This window comes from Giraffa tippelskirchi, chromosome 2 (assembly GCF_054371585.1).
Source record: "Giraffa tippelskirchi isolate mGirTip1 chromosome 2, T2T-mGirTip1v1.2.pri, whole genome shotgun sequence".
In the NCBI taxonomy this organism is placed as follows: Eukaryota; Metazoa; Chordata; class Mammalia; order Artiodactyla; family Giraffidae; genus Giraffa; species Giraffa tippelskirchi.
The window spans coordinates 41372983-41389630 of record NC_137276.1 but is presented as its reverse complement, the minus strand read 5'-3'; the positions used below and the strand labels follow the sequence as shown (position 1 = coordinate 41389630).

Here is a 16648-nt window from a genome sequence, read left to right as displayed (position 1 = left end):
GGCAGTCAGGCAGATTACAATTTTTCATGTTGTATTTTTCTTTTATGAAGAACAACAAAAAGTCTGAAGTTAGATTTTGAAGAAAATGACTAGTCCCTGACGAAGGCTACCACTACAAAAAAACAGTCAGAGCAGAGTTCCTTTCAAAATATTCTAAAGCTTTTTGGATCTACAACAAGAAACATTGTTCATATAAATGGATAATGGGGTTGAATATTATGTTTTTATAAAGTATTAAGTGAATGACTGGAAACTTTGAGCAATTCTTTCATTTTGCACTGTACCAAATGCTATGGGAGAAAAGGATTTTCCTCTAAAAATTCAGAACTGTAAAAGTTCTCAAAATAAAAAAGTGATTCACTGAACAGATCTTCCAACCAAAAAATGACTCTTACTTTGCTGAGTGTCTCTGGACTTCCTTTTCTAACCTTTGGTATCCTCAGATAGTTGCTAAATATGTGTTATTGTTGTTCAGTCACTAAGTTGTGTCCAACTCTTTGCGACCCCATGGACTGCAGCATGCCAGGCTCCTCTGTCCTCCACTATCTCCCAGGGTTTGCTCAAACTCATGTCCATTGAGTCAATGGTGCTATCTAACCATCTCATCCTCTGCAGCCCCCTTCTCCTTTTGCTTTCAATCTGTCCCAGCATCAGGGTCTTTTTTAACGAGTCAGCTCTTTGCATAAGATGGCCAAAGTATTGGAGCTTCAGCATCAGTTCTTCCAATGAATATTCAGGGTTTATTACCTTTAAGATTGATTAGTTTGATATTCCTGCAGCCCAAGAGAATCTCAAGATTCTTCTCCAGCACCCTAATTTGAAAGAATCAGTTCTTCAGGGTTCAGTCTTCATGGTCCAATTCTCACATCCATACATGACTACTGGGGAAATCATAGCTTTGACTACACGGACTTCTGTTGGCAAAGTGATGTCTCTGCTTTTTAATACACTGTCTAGGTTTTTCACAGCTTTCCTTCCAATGAGCAAGTGTCTTTTAATTTCATGACTGCAGTCACCATCCGCAGTGATTTTGGAGTCCAAGAAAAGAAAATCCGTCACTGCTCCCACTTTTTCCCCTTCTATTTGCCACAGTTAGGAAGAATGAAGACCATGATTCACACAGAGTCCCACAGTGCAGGCAGTGGACACTCGGGTTTATTCCTCTGCATCTTTTCTTTTCCCTCCTTCCACTGGCATGAGTTGCCACTACAGGCTTAGCAAAATAGTACTTGTCATTTTTAGATGTTTTATATTCCTCTGTAAAGGGTATGGTGACACCCTGTCAAAACCGTACAAGTCAAGTATGAGGCCATCTTTTCTCCCTCATCGTAATATAAAATGTGTTACTCAGCCACCAATGATTTAGGCAGAGCGCATCTTAAGAAGATGTAAGTGAGAGCTATGCTGGTTTGTACAGCATGCTCGCCAGCCACCTATAAACGCCAGAAAGAATGGCCAATCCACCCTGTAGTCCATCAGTAGCAATAACTCCAGAGGGGCAAAATTTAAAATTCCCACTTTTCTTGCTTGTCATGACAACTCTTTTTTTCTTTCCTCCCAGTCCAGACTTAGAAGCACTGTCAACACCATAATTTATTGATAGAGTTGGACCATTAAGATGATATACGGTATATCCAGAAAGGAGATGTTTTTCCCTCACATTATCTCATTATTCCTTGGCCTAAATCTGGTGAAATCTTGATAGCACTGTAATACATTCTTTTAGAAAATAGCAAAACTACAGTGCTTAACTAAAGTGTATTTGTTATCACTGACATGGAATACAATTAACCAAATTAAACTGACTGCTGATACTATAATTATTTCAAGTTCAAAGAAATACAATGCTACTCATAAAGAGCAGATATGGTCTTGAAGTAAGAAAATATAACTGAGCATTAGAAGGTCCACAGCACTAAGAGCTCTGCTTTTGACACATATTAATAATTTAAACTATTAACATATACTTTGGCAGGGCCTAAGTTACTTCACCTCTATATGGAAGGCAATGAAATTGCACCTGTCATAAAGGATTTCTGGTGAAGTTCAATTAGCACTTATGATCTTAGACAGCCAAAGGTAATAAACATTTTTTAAAAAATTGTAGATGCAGGTAGAAGTAGCACATCAGTTCAGTTCAGTCGCTCAGTCGTGTCCGACTCTTTGCGACCCCATGAATTGCAGCATGCCAGGCCTGATTGTCCATCACCAACTCCCAGAGTCTACCCAAACCCATGTCCATCGAGTCAGTGATGCCATCCAACCATCTCATCCTCTGTCGTCCCCTTCTCCTCCTGCCCTCAATCCTACCCAGCATTAGGGTCTTTTCCAATGAGTCAACTCTTCGCGTGAGGTGGCCAAAGTATTGGAGTTTCAGCTTCAACATCAGTCCTTCCAATGAACACCCAGGATTGATCTCTTTTAGGATGGATTGATTGGATCTCCTTGCAGTCCAAAGGACTCTCAAGAGTCTTCTCCAACACCACAGTTCAAAAGCATCAATTCTGTGGCGCTCAGCTTCCTTCACCGTCCAACTCTCACATCCATACATGACCACTGGAAAAACCATAGCCTTGACTAGACGGACTTTCGTTGGCAAAGTAACATCTCTGCTTTTAAATATGCTATCTAGGTCGGCCATAACCTTCCTTCCAAGGAATAAGCGTCTTTTAATTTCATGGCTGCAATCACCATCTGCAGTGATTTTGGAGTCCAAAAAAATAAAGTCTGACACTGTTTCCACTGTTTCCCCATTTATTTGCCATGAAGTGATGGGATCGGATTCCATGATCTTAGTTTTCTGAACGTTGAGCTTTAAGCCAACTTTTTCACTCTCCTCTTTCACTTTCATCAAGAGGTTCTTTAGTTCTTCTTCACTTTCTTCCATAAGGGTGGTGTCATCTGCATATCTGAGATTATTGATATTTCTCCCGGCAATCTTGATTCCAGCTTGTGCTTCTTCCAGCCCAGCGTTTCTAATGATGTACTCTGCATATAAGTTAAATAAGCAAGGTGACAACATACAGCCTTGACGTACTCCTTTTCCTATTTGGAACAAGTCTGTTTTTCCATGTCCAGTTCTAACTGTTGCTTCCTCACCTGCATACAGGTTTCTCAAGAGACAGGTCAGATGGCCTGGTATTCCCATCTCTTTCAGAATTTTCCACAGTTTATTGTGATCCACACAGTCAAAGGCTTTGGCATAGTCAATAAAGCAGAAATAGATGTTTTTCTGGAACTCTCTTGCTTTTTCAATGATCCAGCGGTTGTTGGCAATTTGATCTCTGGTTCCTCTGACTTTTCTAAAGCCAGCTTGAACATCTGGAAGTTCACGGTTCACGTATTGCTGAAGCCTGGCTTGGAGAATTTTGAGCATTACTTTACTAGCATGTGAGATGAGTGCAATTGTGCGGTAGTTTGAGCATTCTTTGGAATTGCCTTTCTTTGGAATTGGAACGAACACTGACCTTTTCCAGTCCTGTGGCCACTGCTGAGTTTTCCAAATTTGCTGGCATATTGAGTGCAGCACTTTCACAGCATCATCTTTCAGGATTTGAAATAGCTCAACTGGAATTCCATCACCTCCACTAGCTTGACACTAAATTCTCACTGAATCTTTCACTATACAATTCCCCATCCTTTTATATCTTGGATTATAAAAATTCTAAGACACAGATGCTTTCCCAGGATCCTACCATCAATGCTGACCCTCATTCTGCTTCTAACTGCTGAGCTACACAGGTGAACACATACTTTAGTTTGTGTTTCCTTTATTGTTGCTAATTCCTCTGTCCCTCCCATTTAGGTCCAATAATCGAAAGCATGACAAGAAACTAGATTCATAATGAAAGTGTTTACTTTCCTTATGATTACCTTCCCTATGTAGTTAATGTCCCCAACCCTCTGGGCAGCCTTATGACATCTACTCTGCTGTTACACTGTCAGATGAATAAATTTTCATGTTTTAGATCGAGGGAGAAAGAAACAAGAAAGCTTCTCACTGACTCCCATTAGAAATAGATTATTTTTTTTTACCAAAAAGTATTAGTAATTATCTTAGCTGTTTTCATCACTTATATAAAGTACTATACTGATTGAGCCTCACCTGAGAAGATAATGATTCAATTACACATGTAAATAGGCTCCTCTCAGAGAAAATTAGGAACATCTTAAAGACTTTGCATTTTGTTTTGTTTTTAACAATATAAGGGGAAAGGGCTAGAGAGAGACCCAAAACTTGGCAATGGGAGCAGCAATGAGGTTGTGACCACAAGGCGTAGGAATTCCCAGCTCTTTCTGGAGATTTTCTGAGGGACACACCAAGATTCTCCTACTACAACTGTCACGTCAGTCCTCTCAGTCTGCCAGCAGTGCCCAGCCCCGTTCACTACTCAGACCAGACCGTCTGGAAAGGGGGCTGAGAGCTTGATGTACTAGCTCTGCTTTCTCTGAAGCCTCCCTGGAAAGTACTCCTCAGCCTGAGCTCAGGCTGTTTGCCTTAAAAGGATAAAATATCTGTAGGAGAAAAAAAAAAAAACGTAGCTGGCTACAGAGACATCACATACCAGAAGGAGAGGCACTACAAGCCCCATGTGTCTCTCCCAAGGAGGGGCTCAGCATTGTTTCACCTTGAAGTACAGAACATTTCATAGAAGCATCTGGGATACCAGGAAACAATCTTATTGGCTCACGAGGCAGCTCCCCTCAGTGAGCGTGGAAAACAAACTTGGGCGGATGGCTGATCCTAACGTGTCATATTTGAACCGTGGCCAGGATTCATGGCTGGCAAGAAAGAGGGAAGCATACTTACCCACGGAAGGGAGTTGCTGCCACTTTTTGTGCCCCAGAACCGTGCAGGTCACCCCAGAGATCATGGTGAAAATGACAAGTGTGGCTGCTATGGAAAGTGGGGAACTGGATCTGCCTGGCTCCACTGCAAGTAGGGAATTAGGGTTGGTAAAAAAGAAAAAAAAAAAAGGAACCAAGAAAAGTGCTTTCCCAGGGGATGGCAATTCCAGGAACCTGTAGGAGCTGACATGGAATGAGCCACCAAGGAGGTTCTCAATACTGGCTGCATATTAGAGTTGCCTTGGGGGTGCAAACAATAAACCTCCACCTCCAGTCCACCAAGGGGCAATTAAATCAGAATCCCTGGAGGTGGCACCCCAGGAAAAAATTTTTTTTTAATTCCCTAGGTGATTCTAACATGAAGCCTAGGGTTGAGAACCGATGAACTAGGAAAGGTAATGATTATTTCTTTGAGAGAATAAACAGGCATTAACTAAATAGTATACACCTACAATTTGGAAAAAAACAAAAACAAAAACCCTGCTGCTTTTCCAAGTCCTTAGTAGTTAAAGGTTTTAGCCATAGACACATTCAACTCTTTAAGTGGAAAGTTTATCCTGTTGCTTTAATATTTCTCTCCCTCTCCTCTCTCCCCCCTCATTCTCCCTCCCTCTCTCTCTTTCTCGCTCTCACACACACACACCTGTTGTCTTCTCATCAGATTGTTTCCTACATCGTGCTGTTCACTGGAACTATCTGAGAAATCTTTAAAAAAAACACTGATGGTTGGCTTCCACCTCCAGACATTCTGATTTTAATGGGTTTGGGTTTTTTTAAAGCTCCCCAGGTGATTCTAATGTGCAGCAGTAAAGTTTGGGAACCAAACTTTGGTTTGGTCCTATCTTATTTTTTCCACTTTTCCCCAAGCACTTCTGCTTCCTATTTAATTACTGGTGAGCAGATACTCCCCAGAGAACTTTATGGTATCTATTAGGATCATGAAATTGCCTAATCCTCCCACCCCTTAGGGAAGCGGAAGCAGAAGAACCTAGAGGCTAATGAGAAGGGCTCTCAAGTTCAAATTACAATTCAGCCTTTTACAAAGTGTGTGGCTTTGAGCAAGTTATTTAGCTTCTCTGAATTTCAGTGTTTTGACCCTCACTGTCATGAAATGGGATAATCTAGAGTGTTCCTCACAAGGTTATTTGATAAAAAAAAAAAAGACAATCTATGTAAAGCACAGGGAGCAGTAGTCTGACACAGAGTAAGGGCTCAATAAATGTCAGCCATTGCGATCATGATGGGCAGTACCATTCTAACCTATTTTTTTCAGAAACAGTGATGCACTGACTTACCCTCCACTTTCTTTTTCTGCATGGTGGTCTGCACAAAAACCACCAAGCCCTTCCTGGTATCAAACTAAGGGATGTTTCAAAGGGACAATATGAGGTATTCAAAACAAGCATTGGTCTAAAGGGAAACATTTTAATGGTTTTTTAATCAAAATTCCAATATGGTTTCAACTCCCAAAGGAGCCCAGCCATTGGTACATTCCAATTTGGGTGTTTTCATACACAAAGTGCTCTCTTACCTGTAAATTCTGTTCCAGTCTCATTGCCTATTCACTTACCCACAAAGCCCACTAATCCTTTTCAATTTCGCAAACATGCCATAGCTTTCACAGTAGTCATCCTGTTTTGCCCTTTCCTGTCCTCCTGACACACATCTCTTCTTCCCACTCCCTCCTGCTTCTTTCCTACTAATAACTATGATTAAAAAGTCCATTCAGAAGCAAGACACGTTGAGAGTATACTATTAGTCCCACCTTTTGCTCAACATCTGTTTTGTGTAGCTACAGATTCTGCACTGTTTATATTTACATGACAGTTTTGGAGGGAGAACATCCCTGTGCTCTTAGAAACAAAATACACTCGGAGTTCAAACAGGCTGCACATACTTAACCTACCAGAAAACACATTTGAAGGAGGTGCCAAGGAATGCAGTCATTATAGAAGATGGTGAGAGGGAAGGGGAACCGGTGTCAGAAGGCTGGGCATATGGAAATAAGAGAGGGACTGTCAGGGAAGGGGTGGCAAACAGCGCCAGCTCAACAGTTCAGATTAGGATTCAAAATGCCACAGATGTGATTGCATAATAAGCTGTTGCGCATACGGGTAAATGCTGCTTTCAGCATGCTCTTATTTATCATATTGTCTTACATTCTCAGAGCGTGGAACATTCAAGGTGGAGGGTCTGAGTGCTAGCACCAGGCCCAGTTCTCTGGGATAGGCAGCAGCACCTATGGCAAAAATGGGAGAAAGAGCAGCAGTCTGGTGTTTGAATCTGGTTGCTAGGATACTATGGAGACCCTCCATTGCTAGGCAGACAGGAAAAAAAAAAAAAAAGCGTCCATATGCCTTACAACCTGCAAACAGCAACAATAGAGACATCATCTGCCTTCTTCTATCCTTTCCCATTAAGAATCCAAACCCAACTCTTTAGTGAAATAAAAGTAGTGGAAGCTTGGAAATGTGACCCAGGAGAGCAAGGAAGTTGGTCATTTATATTCTCAGGCAGTTTCTAGAGCTACTCTATTGAAGGGCTTGTCAGTATTTTCATTATAAGCCCCATTTTAGGGGCACAAACTGTGTTTCAAAATACCCTAATAGGGTTTTAGCAGCCTGGTCTTATTTTTATAAAGGCAGCTATAACTTCAATTTTATTGCTTAGACTATAATGTCAAATTAACAGTCAAACTTAAATTGGATAGTCTATTAGAACAATGTTAAGTTGGAATTGAACTCCCCCACAAGAACAAGGAAGATGAATTTACAAAATCAACTTGAGGTTCAAGTCCCACCGAGGTTCTGTTTGCTGGGGTGTGTGAAGAATCCACCATGCTAGTCTGTGGCATAAAACAAGATTATTTCCAGTGGGAACATTTAGAAGTGAGTGGAAAGAGGAACTTGTTTTCTTTAAGAGCGGAACTCAGCTTCTTTAAGAGTGTTAATCATCTGCTGCTTGGTTAAATTAAATATTATTACCTAGTCAGGATAGTTTTAGTTATTATCAGAATCATGCAGGTGGGAGATGCTGGACTGGAATGACATTCTGAGATTCAGAGCTTTACTAGTGGGTAACAATTAGTTCTCAGTGTAAGTGTGTGTGCACGCACGTGCACACACACACACACATACCCCCCTCAATTATTCTAAAAACAAGCAGAAATGCCCTCTCAGCTACTCATCCTGATCCTCTCTGGCTGAAGCTTGGTTTTCCTCAGTTCCTACTATGGTATTCTGGTACAGGCACTAGTTGCTGTGATTCCCCAAATGTATCCTCTGCTTTCCTTTGCTGTCTTGTCCCTTTGCTGATGGCCCTCCTCACCCTAACCCCACCACTCTCACCCCATCACCACTCACCTAAATCATGCCATCGATCAAATACTTACTTTAAACACCTCGACTTCCACAAGAGTTTCTGATACCCGAAAATTAAATGGGCTCAATTATGTTTTGCCAACGGTCTTAGGGATCCCCTATGTGACTTGCCTTACTCTACTTCCAGAATACTCACTTGTGCAGTATTGTTAAGCCCTGGTTAACTCCTTTGTGATAGGACTCACATATCTCACGTCCGAATGCCTGACACTAACTTGTACATGGCACATTCCACAGAAGTGCTGAACTGATCTATCGGACGCATTTGAAATATAATTGTTACCTCTGATGATACTTATGCTTTAATATTATGCCATCTATGATTACACTAAAATCCTAGAATTTTCCCAGCTTCCTACAGAATTTAACAGAGAGCCTTTAGGAAGATTCTATTTCTCTTGAAACGCACTATGTCAAGGCTTAAAAAGTAATCAGATAAGATCGTGTTAAAATTAATGCCTCCCTAAAAATAAGAAGAATATATTTCTTTTTATCCTCAGCTCTCCAAAGTACTTCACCATCAAGCGTGTAATGTTACAAAACAAAACATGTCATCATCCTTTGAAATTCAGTTACCTCTGGGCTAACAGCTTAACAAAAATACAGAGACACTAACAACTTCTGACAGGAACTCAACTCTTATGACAGCAAAATGGAAAGGACTTGAGAATATTTACCATAGGTAAAGGGTTTAGAGATCAACATACTAGTGACTGAATGTTCAAACCTAGTATAGAGTCAATTTTCAGGAATAAACTACCATGAAATAAAATTACTTTAAAAATCCATGAGAACTACACTGTCTGCAATAATCAACAGGCTATCCGATCAAAAAAATGAATATTTTATACAGTTTTAATTTTTAAGGATTTATTTACCTAATTCAATCCAAAACACAAAGTCTGATAGTTTTACCTTCTCAAGTAGTCATTTAGGAGCTGCTGCTGCTGCTGCTAAGTCACTTCAGTCGTGTCCGACTCTCTGCGACCCCATAGACGGCAGCCCACCAGGCTCCCCCATCCCTGGGATTCTCCAGGCAAGAGTACTGGAGCGGGTTGCCACTGCCTTCTCCGTATTTAGGAGCAGTGGAGTATGGATTCCAATTTGCTAATCAGTTCTTTCTTTTGCTCATCACACTCACGACAGAAAAAGGGTTTTCGGGCTATTTCTACACATGTGTAAAAGAGTCAAACAAAAATACCAGCCCTCACAGGCACTCACAGGTGCAGCAGGACTGCCTGGCTCTGAGCTGGAATCCCACACAGCCTTCCCTCCAATTCCTAGCATACAGGGAAAACTCCAAACCAAAACTGTTAAGATGATTTAGGTTCATAAGCTAATTTACATGGTATACTATTTTTCAAACGATTACTTAAAAAAAAAACAGAAGTTTTTTAAAGATTCTAATCCTTAGAAGGCAACCTCAGTAAGCAAAAAGTAAACATACATATATGCATACATCAGATAACTGAGTAGGACATTCTCTGGACAGTCACCTACAACCAGCAGAAAGAGAATAGAAAACTACATGAGCATGAATTTGCAATCAATTTTGGGCTATTTTGACGATTTCATTTTAACTCAAACTCTCAAAAATCTGCAAGTTTTAAAAAGATGACCAAATTTAGGCTGTACTAAAAATAAAATATAAAGATATAAACACTTGTTGCCAGTAAGTCGGTATAATCAAATTGTTTATCGTGAAATAAACAGAAATTCAAACAAGTCTCCTTCACTTTGGTTAAGTTTTCCTAATTCTTCATGGAGCTACCTTGTATGATCATTAAAATGTCCTAAGTATAATCATTTTGCATACAATATGCTTCTCCTCTTACCAAAGGTACACTCTACCATATAAGCCAATTTTATTCTAGTTTTCTTTATGTAAGTGTGAAAAAAGAACAGATGTTTTTCCAAAATTATTTAAGTTTGGAAGACATTCATTCTATAGTTCTCTTCAATATAAATCCTTCAGAATCCCCAAACCCCTCATGATGATACCTTAATAGCTGACTTCCTAAAAGTATAAGTTATTAAATAAAGGTTAGAATGCAAATGCACAGTGTGGTTCAACTGATAAAATGTTGATCATAACCGGATGTTGTGAATTATTTGCCACACTAATTTCATTTTCCACCGTGGACTTTAAAAAAAAAATCCAGTTGTTCTGTATGTCATGCACTAAGAGATTTCTAAAACTTTACCACATTATACAGCTCAGACTACACTGCTTAGATTCCTTTAGATCTTGTCCGATAGATTGTTTCATTGGAGTTACCAGCTTGCTTGATCATGCTTCAAATAAAACTGATTAAAATGGTCTTTTTAAGAAAGGAGAGTTTGCTCTGAGTTACTCCAAAGTCCTACTGATACTAAAATGAGATCCTATGGAGTGCTGAAAGATGCAGAGAGCTGTCTTTGAGTTATTTTTTTCATTATGCAAAACTTGGCCCTGGAGAGATGGCCATGTACCTCGTTAGCTGAAACAGGCAAGCATGTCAGCACTGCAAATTAACTTACCGGAGAAATCTGAAGTGGATTCAGATCATTCAGGTTTCTAAAACAGATCTAAATCCACTCAACTATTAGGGCAACCTGGTGAGGTTAGAATCTCAGAAATGTGTATCTTTATTGTCTTTTCTCCCCACACACAGAATACCAATTCCTCCTTAAGCTAAATCTGCATGAGGAAACAGTGAATGCTCTATGGCAACCAACAAGGAGAGGAACAAGTCTAAGTTTTCAAAACTATAATTAGTATATACTCACAATCTGTGTCCCTCATCCAACAAATACAAATGGGAACAGTCCAATACTCATTCTCCTTATGTTAATGCTTTGTGTTTATTAAGTGAAAGGCTCCCAGGGACCTTGTATTATTATGTAACACGTGTCATCCAGCCAGTGTGATGTAGTTTGGAATACAGTAACAAACCCCTCAGTTTATCAATTCTGTCATTAGTAACTTAAAATACTATTCGTCTGGGTGCTTATTCTGTATTAACTTCATGTTCCTGCCACTCTACTATCCATAAGAATTCCAAGTTGAGTGATGCGTAACAAGTCCCACTCAACTTTCCCACCCAGGTTATGAAGCCCACTGACATCAGAACTACACAGTTGTTTAAAATGCTAGAATATCAGAGTGGTTGCATCAGAAGCCAGGAGTGAGGCAAATAATGTGTCCACGATGTCAATAAAGGTAAGTGGACTTCTCTTCATCTGACCCTGGAAACAGGTAACCCTCTGGGGGAGACAGAGGCACCCCATTAGCAACATCATATAAAGTCCTTAAGGAAAATAAGCAATATTCTTCCTCAAATGTTATGAAAAAAATATTTTTAAAAAAAATCAACAGACTAGGTTTCCATTTGTGGATTGTAAATGTCATCCAATTCTGGAAATCAAAAACTCTTTCCTTTTATATGTGTATCTGCTTATTTTTGACACGTTAATGATGCCAGAACATCAGGTTTGAAGGGTACCAGCGAGAATCGCCAGCATGTAGAGAATCCGGGAAAGCCACAAAAGCATAGAAAGTAAGGGTGATAGCAGAGGCATTTCAAGTCTGATGAGCCTGCAGTTAGGATTTTCCGGTTGGGCAGGTTTGCCAGAGCACTGGGGAGATGAAGCTTTCAATTCTCTCACTCATACATACACAACCTGACACACACCTGGGGTGCATTCAAACTGTACGTACAGTAGATGGCCTATATGAACGTGTATATATGTATTTTTTTTTTAAAAAATATCTTGACATCTAACAAAGACAGGAAGGCAACGTATGTGCAGTGAGTCTGGTCTGAGAAACGTGCACAGCCCCGCAAGAAGTGCCGGTTAAAATGAAACATTTCTGAGGGTGAGGATCAACAAGGCAAGCGGGAGGGGCGGGAGTCGACAGACAATACAGACACCCGCAGCTCCCCACCGACCGGGTGCCACACGGACCCGGAGCGTAACCCTTGCTTACTGTGGACTCTTGGGGTAGAAGGGCAGGGTCACATGGCTGAGATCCTGGATGTCAAAGGCGGTGGGCTCAGCAGAGATCGCCTGCCGCTTGGTGCGCGGCTCGCCTTGCAAGTTGCTCGCGCTCTGCTTCTGCGCCTGCTGGGTGGCCGGCCGGATCACCGAGCGGTACTTGTCCAGCTCGTTCTGCAGCTTCTGGATCAGTTCGTCCTTCTGATCCAACTCCAGCTCCAGCTCGTCGATGAGAGCATCCCGCTGCCTCAGCTCCTCGATCTTCTCCTGGAGCGCGTACTGTAAATCCCGCAGGGTGCCCATGCTCCTCCGGGCTGCCGGGGGCTCCTTCCTGCCGCTGCTCCGCGTCTTGGGGCTTCCTCCCTTCTCGGATCAACTTTCCCCAAAGTCGCTGCTGCCTCCCGAGCGCAAAAGCTTCCTACTTGAGACCAAAGCCAGCCTTGGCTTCTGAGCATGCCCAGTCTGCCGGCTCCAGCCACCGAGAGTTTCAGTGCAGATTCCACTTCTCCGGGCTGACTGTGAGGCTGACAGCGGGGATAAGCCAAACGGCAGGTCGGGCCGGGCTTCCACCTGAACCGTGGCGGGCGCCGGGGAGGAGAGACGCGAGCGCGGTGGCCGGGCAACGGGAGAAGGGACTCGTACGGTGGGGGTGGGGTGGAGGACTCCGAGGCCGCGGCGGATCTGCCCGGGTCACTCGCGCCGGGCGCCGAAGGAAGCCGGCGGAGAGTGTGGGGAGCCTGATAAACCTCTGGGCGCGCCAGGGGATGCGCGGGCGGAGCGAGGAGGGAGCACTACTTCGGGGGCGGGGAGGCAGGCGGGAGAGGACCGGAGGGACCCCGAGCAAACTGAGGAGGCGTCTGCCGCCCCGGAGCCTACCGGGCTGGAGGATGTGGGGTCTACAATTCCGGCGACGAGCGAGGGCAGAGCGGACTCTGCATCCTAAGCGCTCTGAGTTCTGGAGGTGTCTGGACTGCCAGCCTCGCGGAAAAAGGATCCCCAGCCTGTGGCTGAGCTCTCGCGTCTGCCTCGCCGCCTTCCTCAACGGGAGCGCCTCACACAGGTGGTAACGCTTGAAAACAAACTTGCCTCTCAGGAGAGGGGAGAGAGTCCGTGCAGGGGAGGGGTTTCCAGTCACACCCGGGTGCCTCTGGGGGAGAGGGGGAGCTTTTGATCCCACCCCCACCCGCGCCAGCGTTTCCAGCTGCTTCGAATGACTCCCCTTTCCTCTCCTTCTAAACTCGGATTCATGAACTCTTTTTAGGGCAAAGGCCAGAACGGGATGGGACTGAGCCCTAGAAGGCTGCTCAGCTTCCCCACTGTCCGTCCCACTTAACCAGTGTCTGCGGGGGGCCTTCCTCCTTCCACTTGCTGAATTTCCAGCGGGGAGTCCGGGGCGGGAGGCGGGCAGGTCAAAATCACTGCGGTATTCCAAAAAGTTCACTCTGAAATTGAACCATACCTTTAAAATTACTTTCTTGATAACCAAACTGTTAGGGCGCTAGCCTTCCTCTTGAATGGCAAGACACAAACTTTGAAGAAGACAGAAAATCTTAAAGAAAAGGGGGAGACCCTAGACTGGCCGGGGTAAACTGTACACTGTACCTCCCCATCCCCACCGCCCCCATCCCTGCCTGCTCCGTATTTCCTAAAATGATGACAATTTAAAGAGCATCCTTTCTGTCCGCGGGTAATTCTTCTATCATGTTTAGAATCTTCCATAACACTTAAATTCCTCATATTTACCTAAATCTTCACTTAGTCATTTAAATTTTTAGCATCTTTATTAGCAGTCCTTTAATTACTGTTCTTGAGAACTCAAGGTTATAATCCTCGATGTTCTATTTGCCCATTCCTTAACACTAAATAAAACAAAGTAGACAGAAGATAGATTAAGATTCTGAATTGCAATCCAGAACTATTCACTGAAATCTAAATTTAGCCAAGGACATATATCAGTCTCCAAAAAAAGTGCTCACTTTTGCTTTTGAATACACAACCTGTTCTAAGAAAAGCAAAAACGAGAATGGGGAGGCCAATGAGGAAAAAAGGAGGCAAAAAAAGAACAGAACCAGCTAGCCACTGTCACCTTAATAAGCTTTTTGATTTAAAGTGTATTTAATTTTGTCTGTAGTTAAGGTGTAAATGAAAAAGGATACACAATCCTAAGCATTCTACCCAGATTGTGATTTAATTCTCTCACTACACATGATATGACACAATTGTTCTGCTTTCCAATGTGGATGTTTTCAGAAGTGCATTTATTTCAGAAGTCATTGTACAAGGTGGATGATTCCCCCAAACAAACATGGATAACTTACAAATACTGAGAGAAGTAAATAGTAGTTCTGAATTATTGTTTTAATGAAAACTAAACCAAGCAGAAGTGCTCTGGCTTTGTATAACTGACTTTTCTAAAAGAGCTTCCATGACATTTTCCTTCTCCCAGGCAAAAGGCCAAATTCTTATCTTATTTAGCCTATGGGAATTCTTTAATTCCATGGGAAAATATCGAAAACTTAATGAGACTCCTTTCCTATAGATCTATTATAGGGGTCCAGGAGCTCAAGAGTTTATGTCTAAAAATATATCAGGAGCATTATATAGGGGACATCATTAGACAACTGCTAAGCAAGGTTATGCTGTAAGGCTCATTTGAGGCTTAAATGGGGTTACTTAACGTCTTTGAGCAGCACAAAGTAAGAAGATTCTTCTTCATTCGTAGAAAGCTTGTCTACACATAAAAAGGATAAAAGAAACTAAAGCACTTTCCCCAAAAAATAAAAAATTGCATTTAAACCAAGGAAAAAAATCAGTTTTTTTAAAACAAAAATGAAATTCCTTCCACTGTTCTGTAAATATTTTTCACTATTTAAACTACCATAATCTATGTACCACTAGAGGCTGTTACATTTTCATTTTAAATGGAATTCTTGTGATACAAAATATATTCCTTGATGAATCCCATAGTGAGAATCAGAAATCTGTTGTAATAAATGCAAAGAAAGTAAACAGCTGAGAAGATATGACTATTACAATTTGACTTACACTTTAAAAGATGTTCAAGTTATAAGAATATATTTGGCTGCATTACTGTATAGAATGACAAAAATAAAATTATCCTTAAATACTTTATAACTATGTATGAAAAATCCTGAATTGTAGGCTTTTCTATTTTTAAAGTCAAAATAAATATTTTAAGTATTTCAGTGATGTCCTTGACTGTTTGTTTAAATCTTGATGGACCTTGGTTTTCTATCTCTACCTTTTGAGTAATTTTAATATTTTCTTAAACATCTTTTGCATTGCATTTGGTAAATGCTGGAAATAAATTTTACATAAAAAAATCTAGGTCTTATAGTTTCATTTCAACAGACAGATATATTTACTATATGTCTTACAATAAACTTAATTGGCTAAGTCATAATATCACAGATCACACACAAGTCTACTGTCTGCTATTAGGAAGTGGCTACCACAAACTTGGGGTGGAATGAAACTGCATATATTCAGCTTTCCCACTGCCTAGCTGGGATGAGGTCTTGATGTTAGATGCTAAAGCATTGAACAATGCCATTTTGAGGGAACTTAATTCATATACTGGAATTCGATAGTAACTTTTCAGCAGTCTCTCTTTGTTATAGCTCTAACAGAAGCAAAATTCCAGTAGCCAGATCCACCTGTGGCGTATTAATGCTCTTCAATTCTGCATGCAACCCTTATGATTGAGAATAACTAATACCACACCTTACTTACTGGGATCTCAGAATCACTTAATAAGACCTTCAGTAATTCAGCTTTACCGTAATACTGGCCATTAAAAAAAAAGTCTTTTGAATGTATTTTTCTACACTAAAAAAACACAGTTAGCCTCAAAATAACTGTGATAATTTTGTCGTCCAGCTGCCCATTCCACTGGTGCTATGGACATGGAGGCCTGGCGTGCTGCAGTCCACGGGGTCACAAAGAGTCGGACATAACTGAGCAACTAAACTGAACTAAACATTTCCCGCAAGAGTCGGAAAATCGAAATTCCCTTCTGTCGTTTCATGTACATGTCTTGAACAGCAAAAAACAAAACCAAAAACAAACAAAAAACATAGCTAAGCTTTAAAGGTCATGTAAGCAGCCCCTTACAGAAGACTCTAGATGTAAAGGTAACTAATAGTGGTAAACACACTAGCTTGCTCTAAAATATTCATCTTAATCGTGACCACAATAAAAATAACTAACTTCCTGGAACACTTAATGCATGACAAGCACTGTTCATGTAACCTTATGAGTTGGACATCATTTCCTTTTATATTTGAGAAAAGAGAGGCAGAGAATCACTCACTTTGTGTTCAGTCTCCAAGCTGTGTCCAATTCTGCTACCCCATGAACTGTAGCACACCAGGCTCCTCTTTCCTCCATTATCTCTTGGAGTTTGCTCAAATTCATGTCCA

General features: G+C 41.4%; 1 protein-coding gene across 2 annotated transcripts in view; it reads right to left on the bottom strand.

The window, feature by feature from the left end:
• The window catches only part of PRKG1 (protein kinase cGMP-dependent 1), a 1340287-nt gene that overhangs the window by 1229274 nt on the left and 94365 nt on the right, over positions 1 to 16648 (bottom strand). The window contains exon 1 of one of the 2 annotated variants that reach the window (XM_081557164.1): positions 12199 to 14985. The exons of the other annotated variant lie outside the window; for it this stretch is intronic. Coding sequence (XP_081413290.1) covers positions 12199 to 12509 — 311 coding nt within the window. The 5' untranslated portion in view covers positions 12510 to 14985. Of the gene's footprint in view, positions 1 to 12198; positions 14986 to 16648 lie in introns of those variants that run through there. 2 annotated transcript variants of the gene reach the window in all.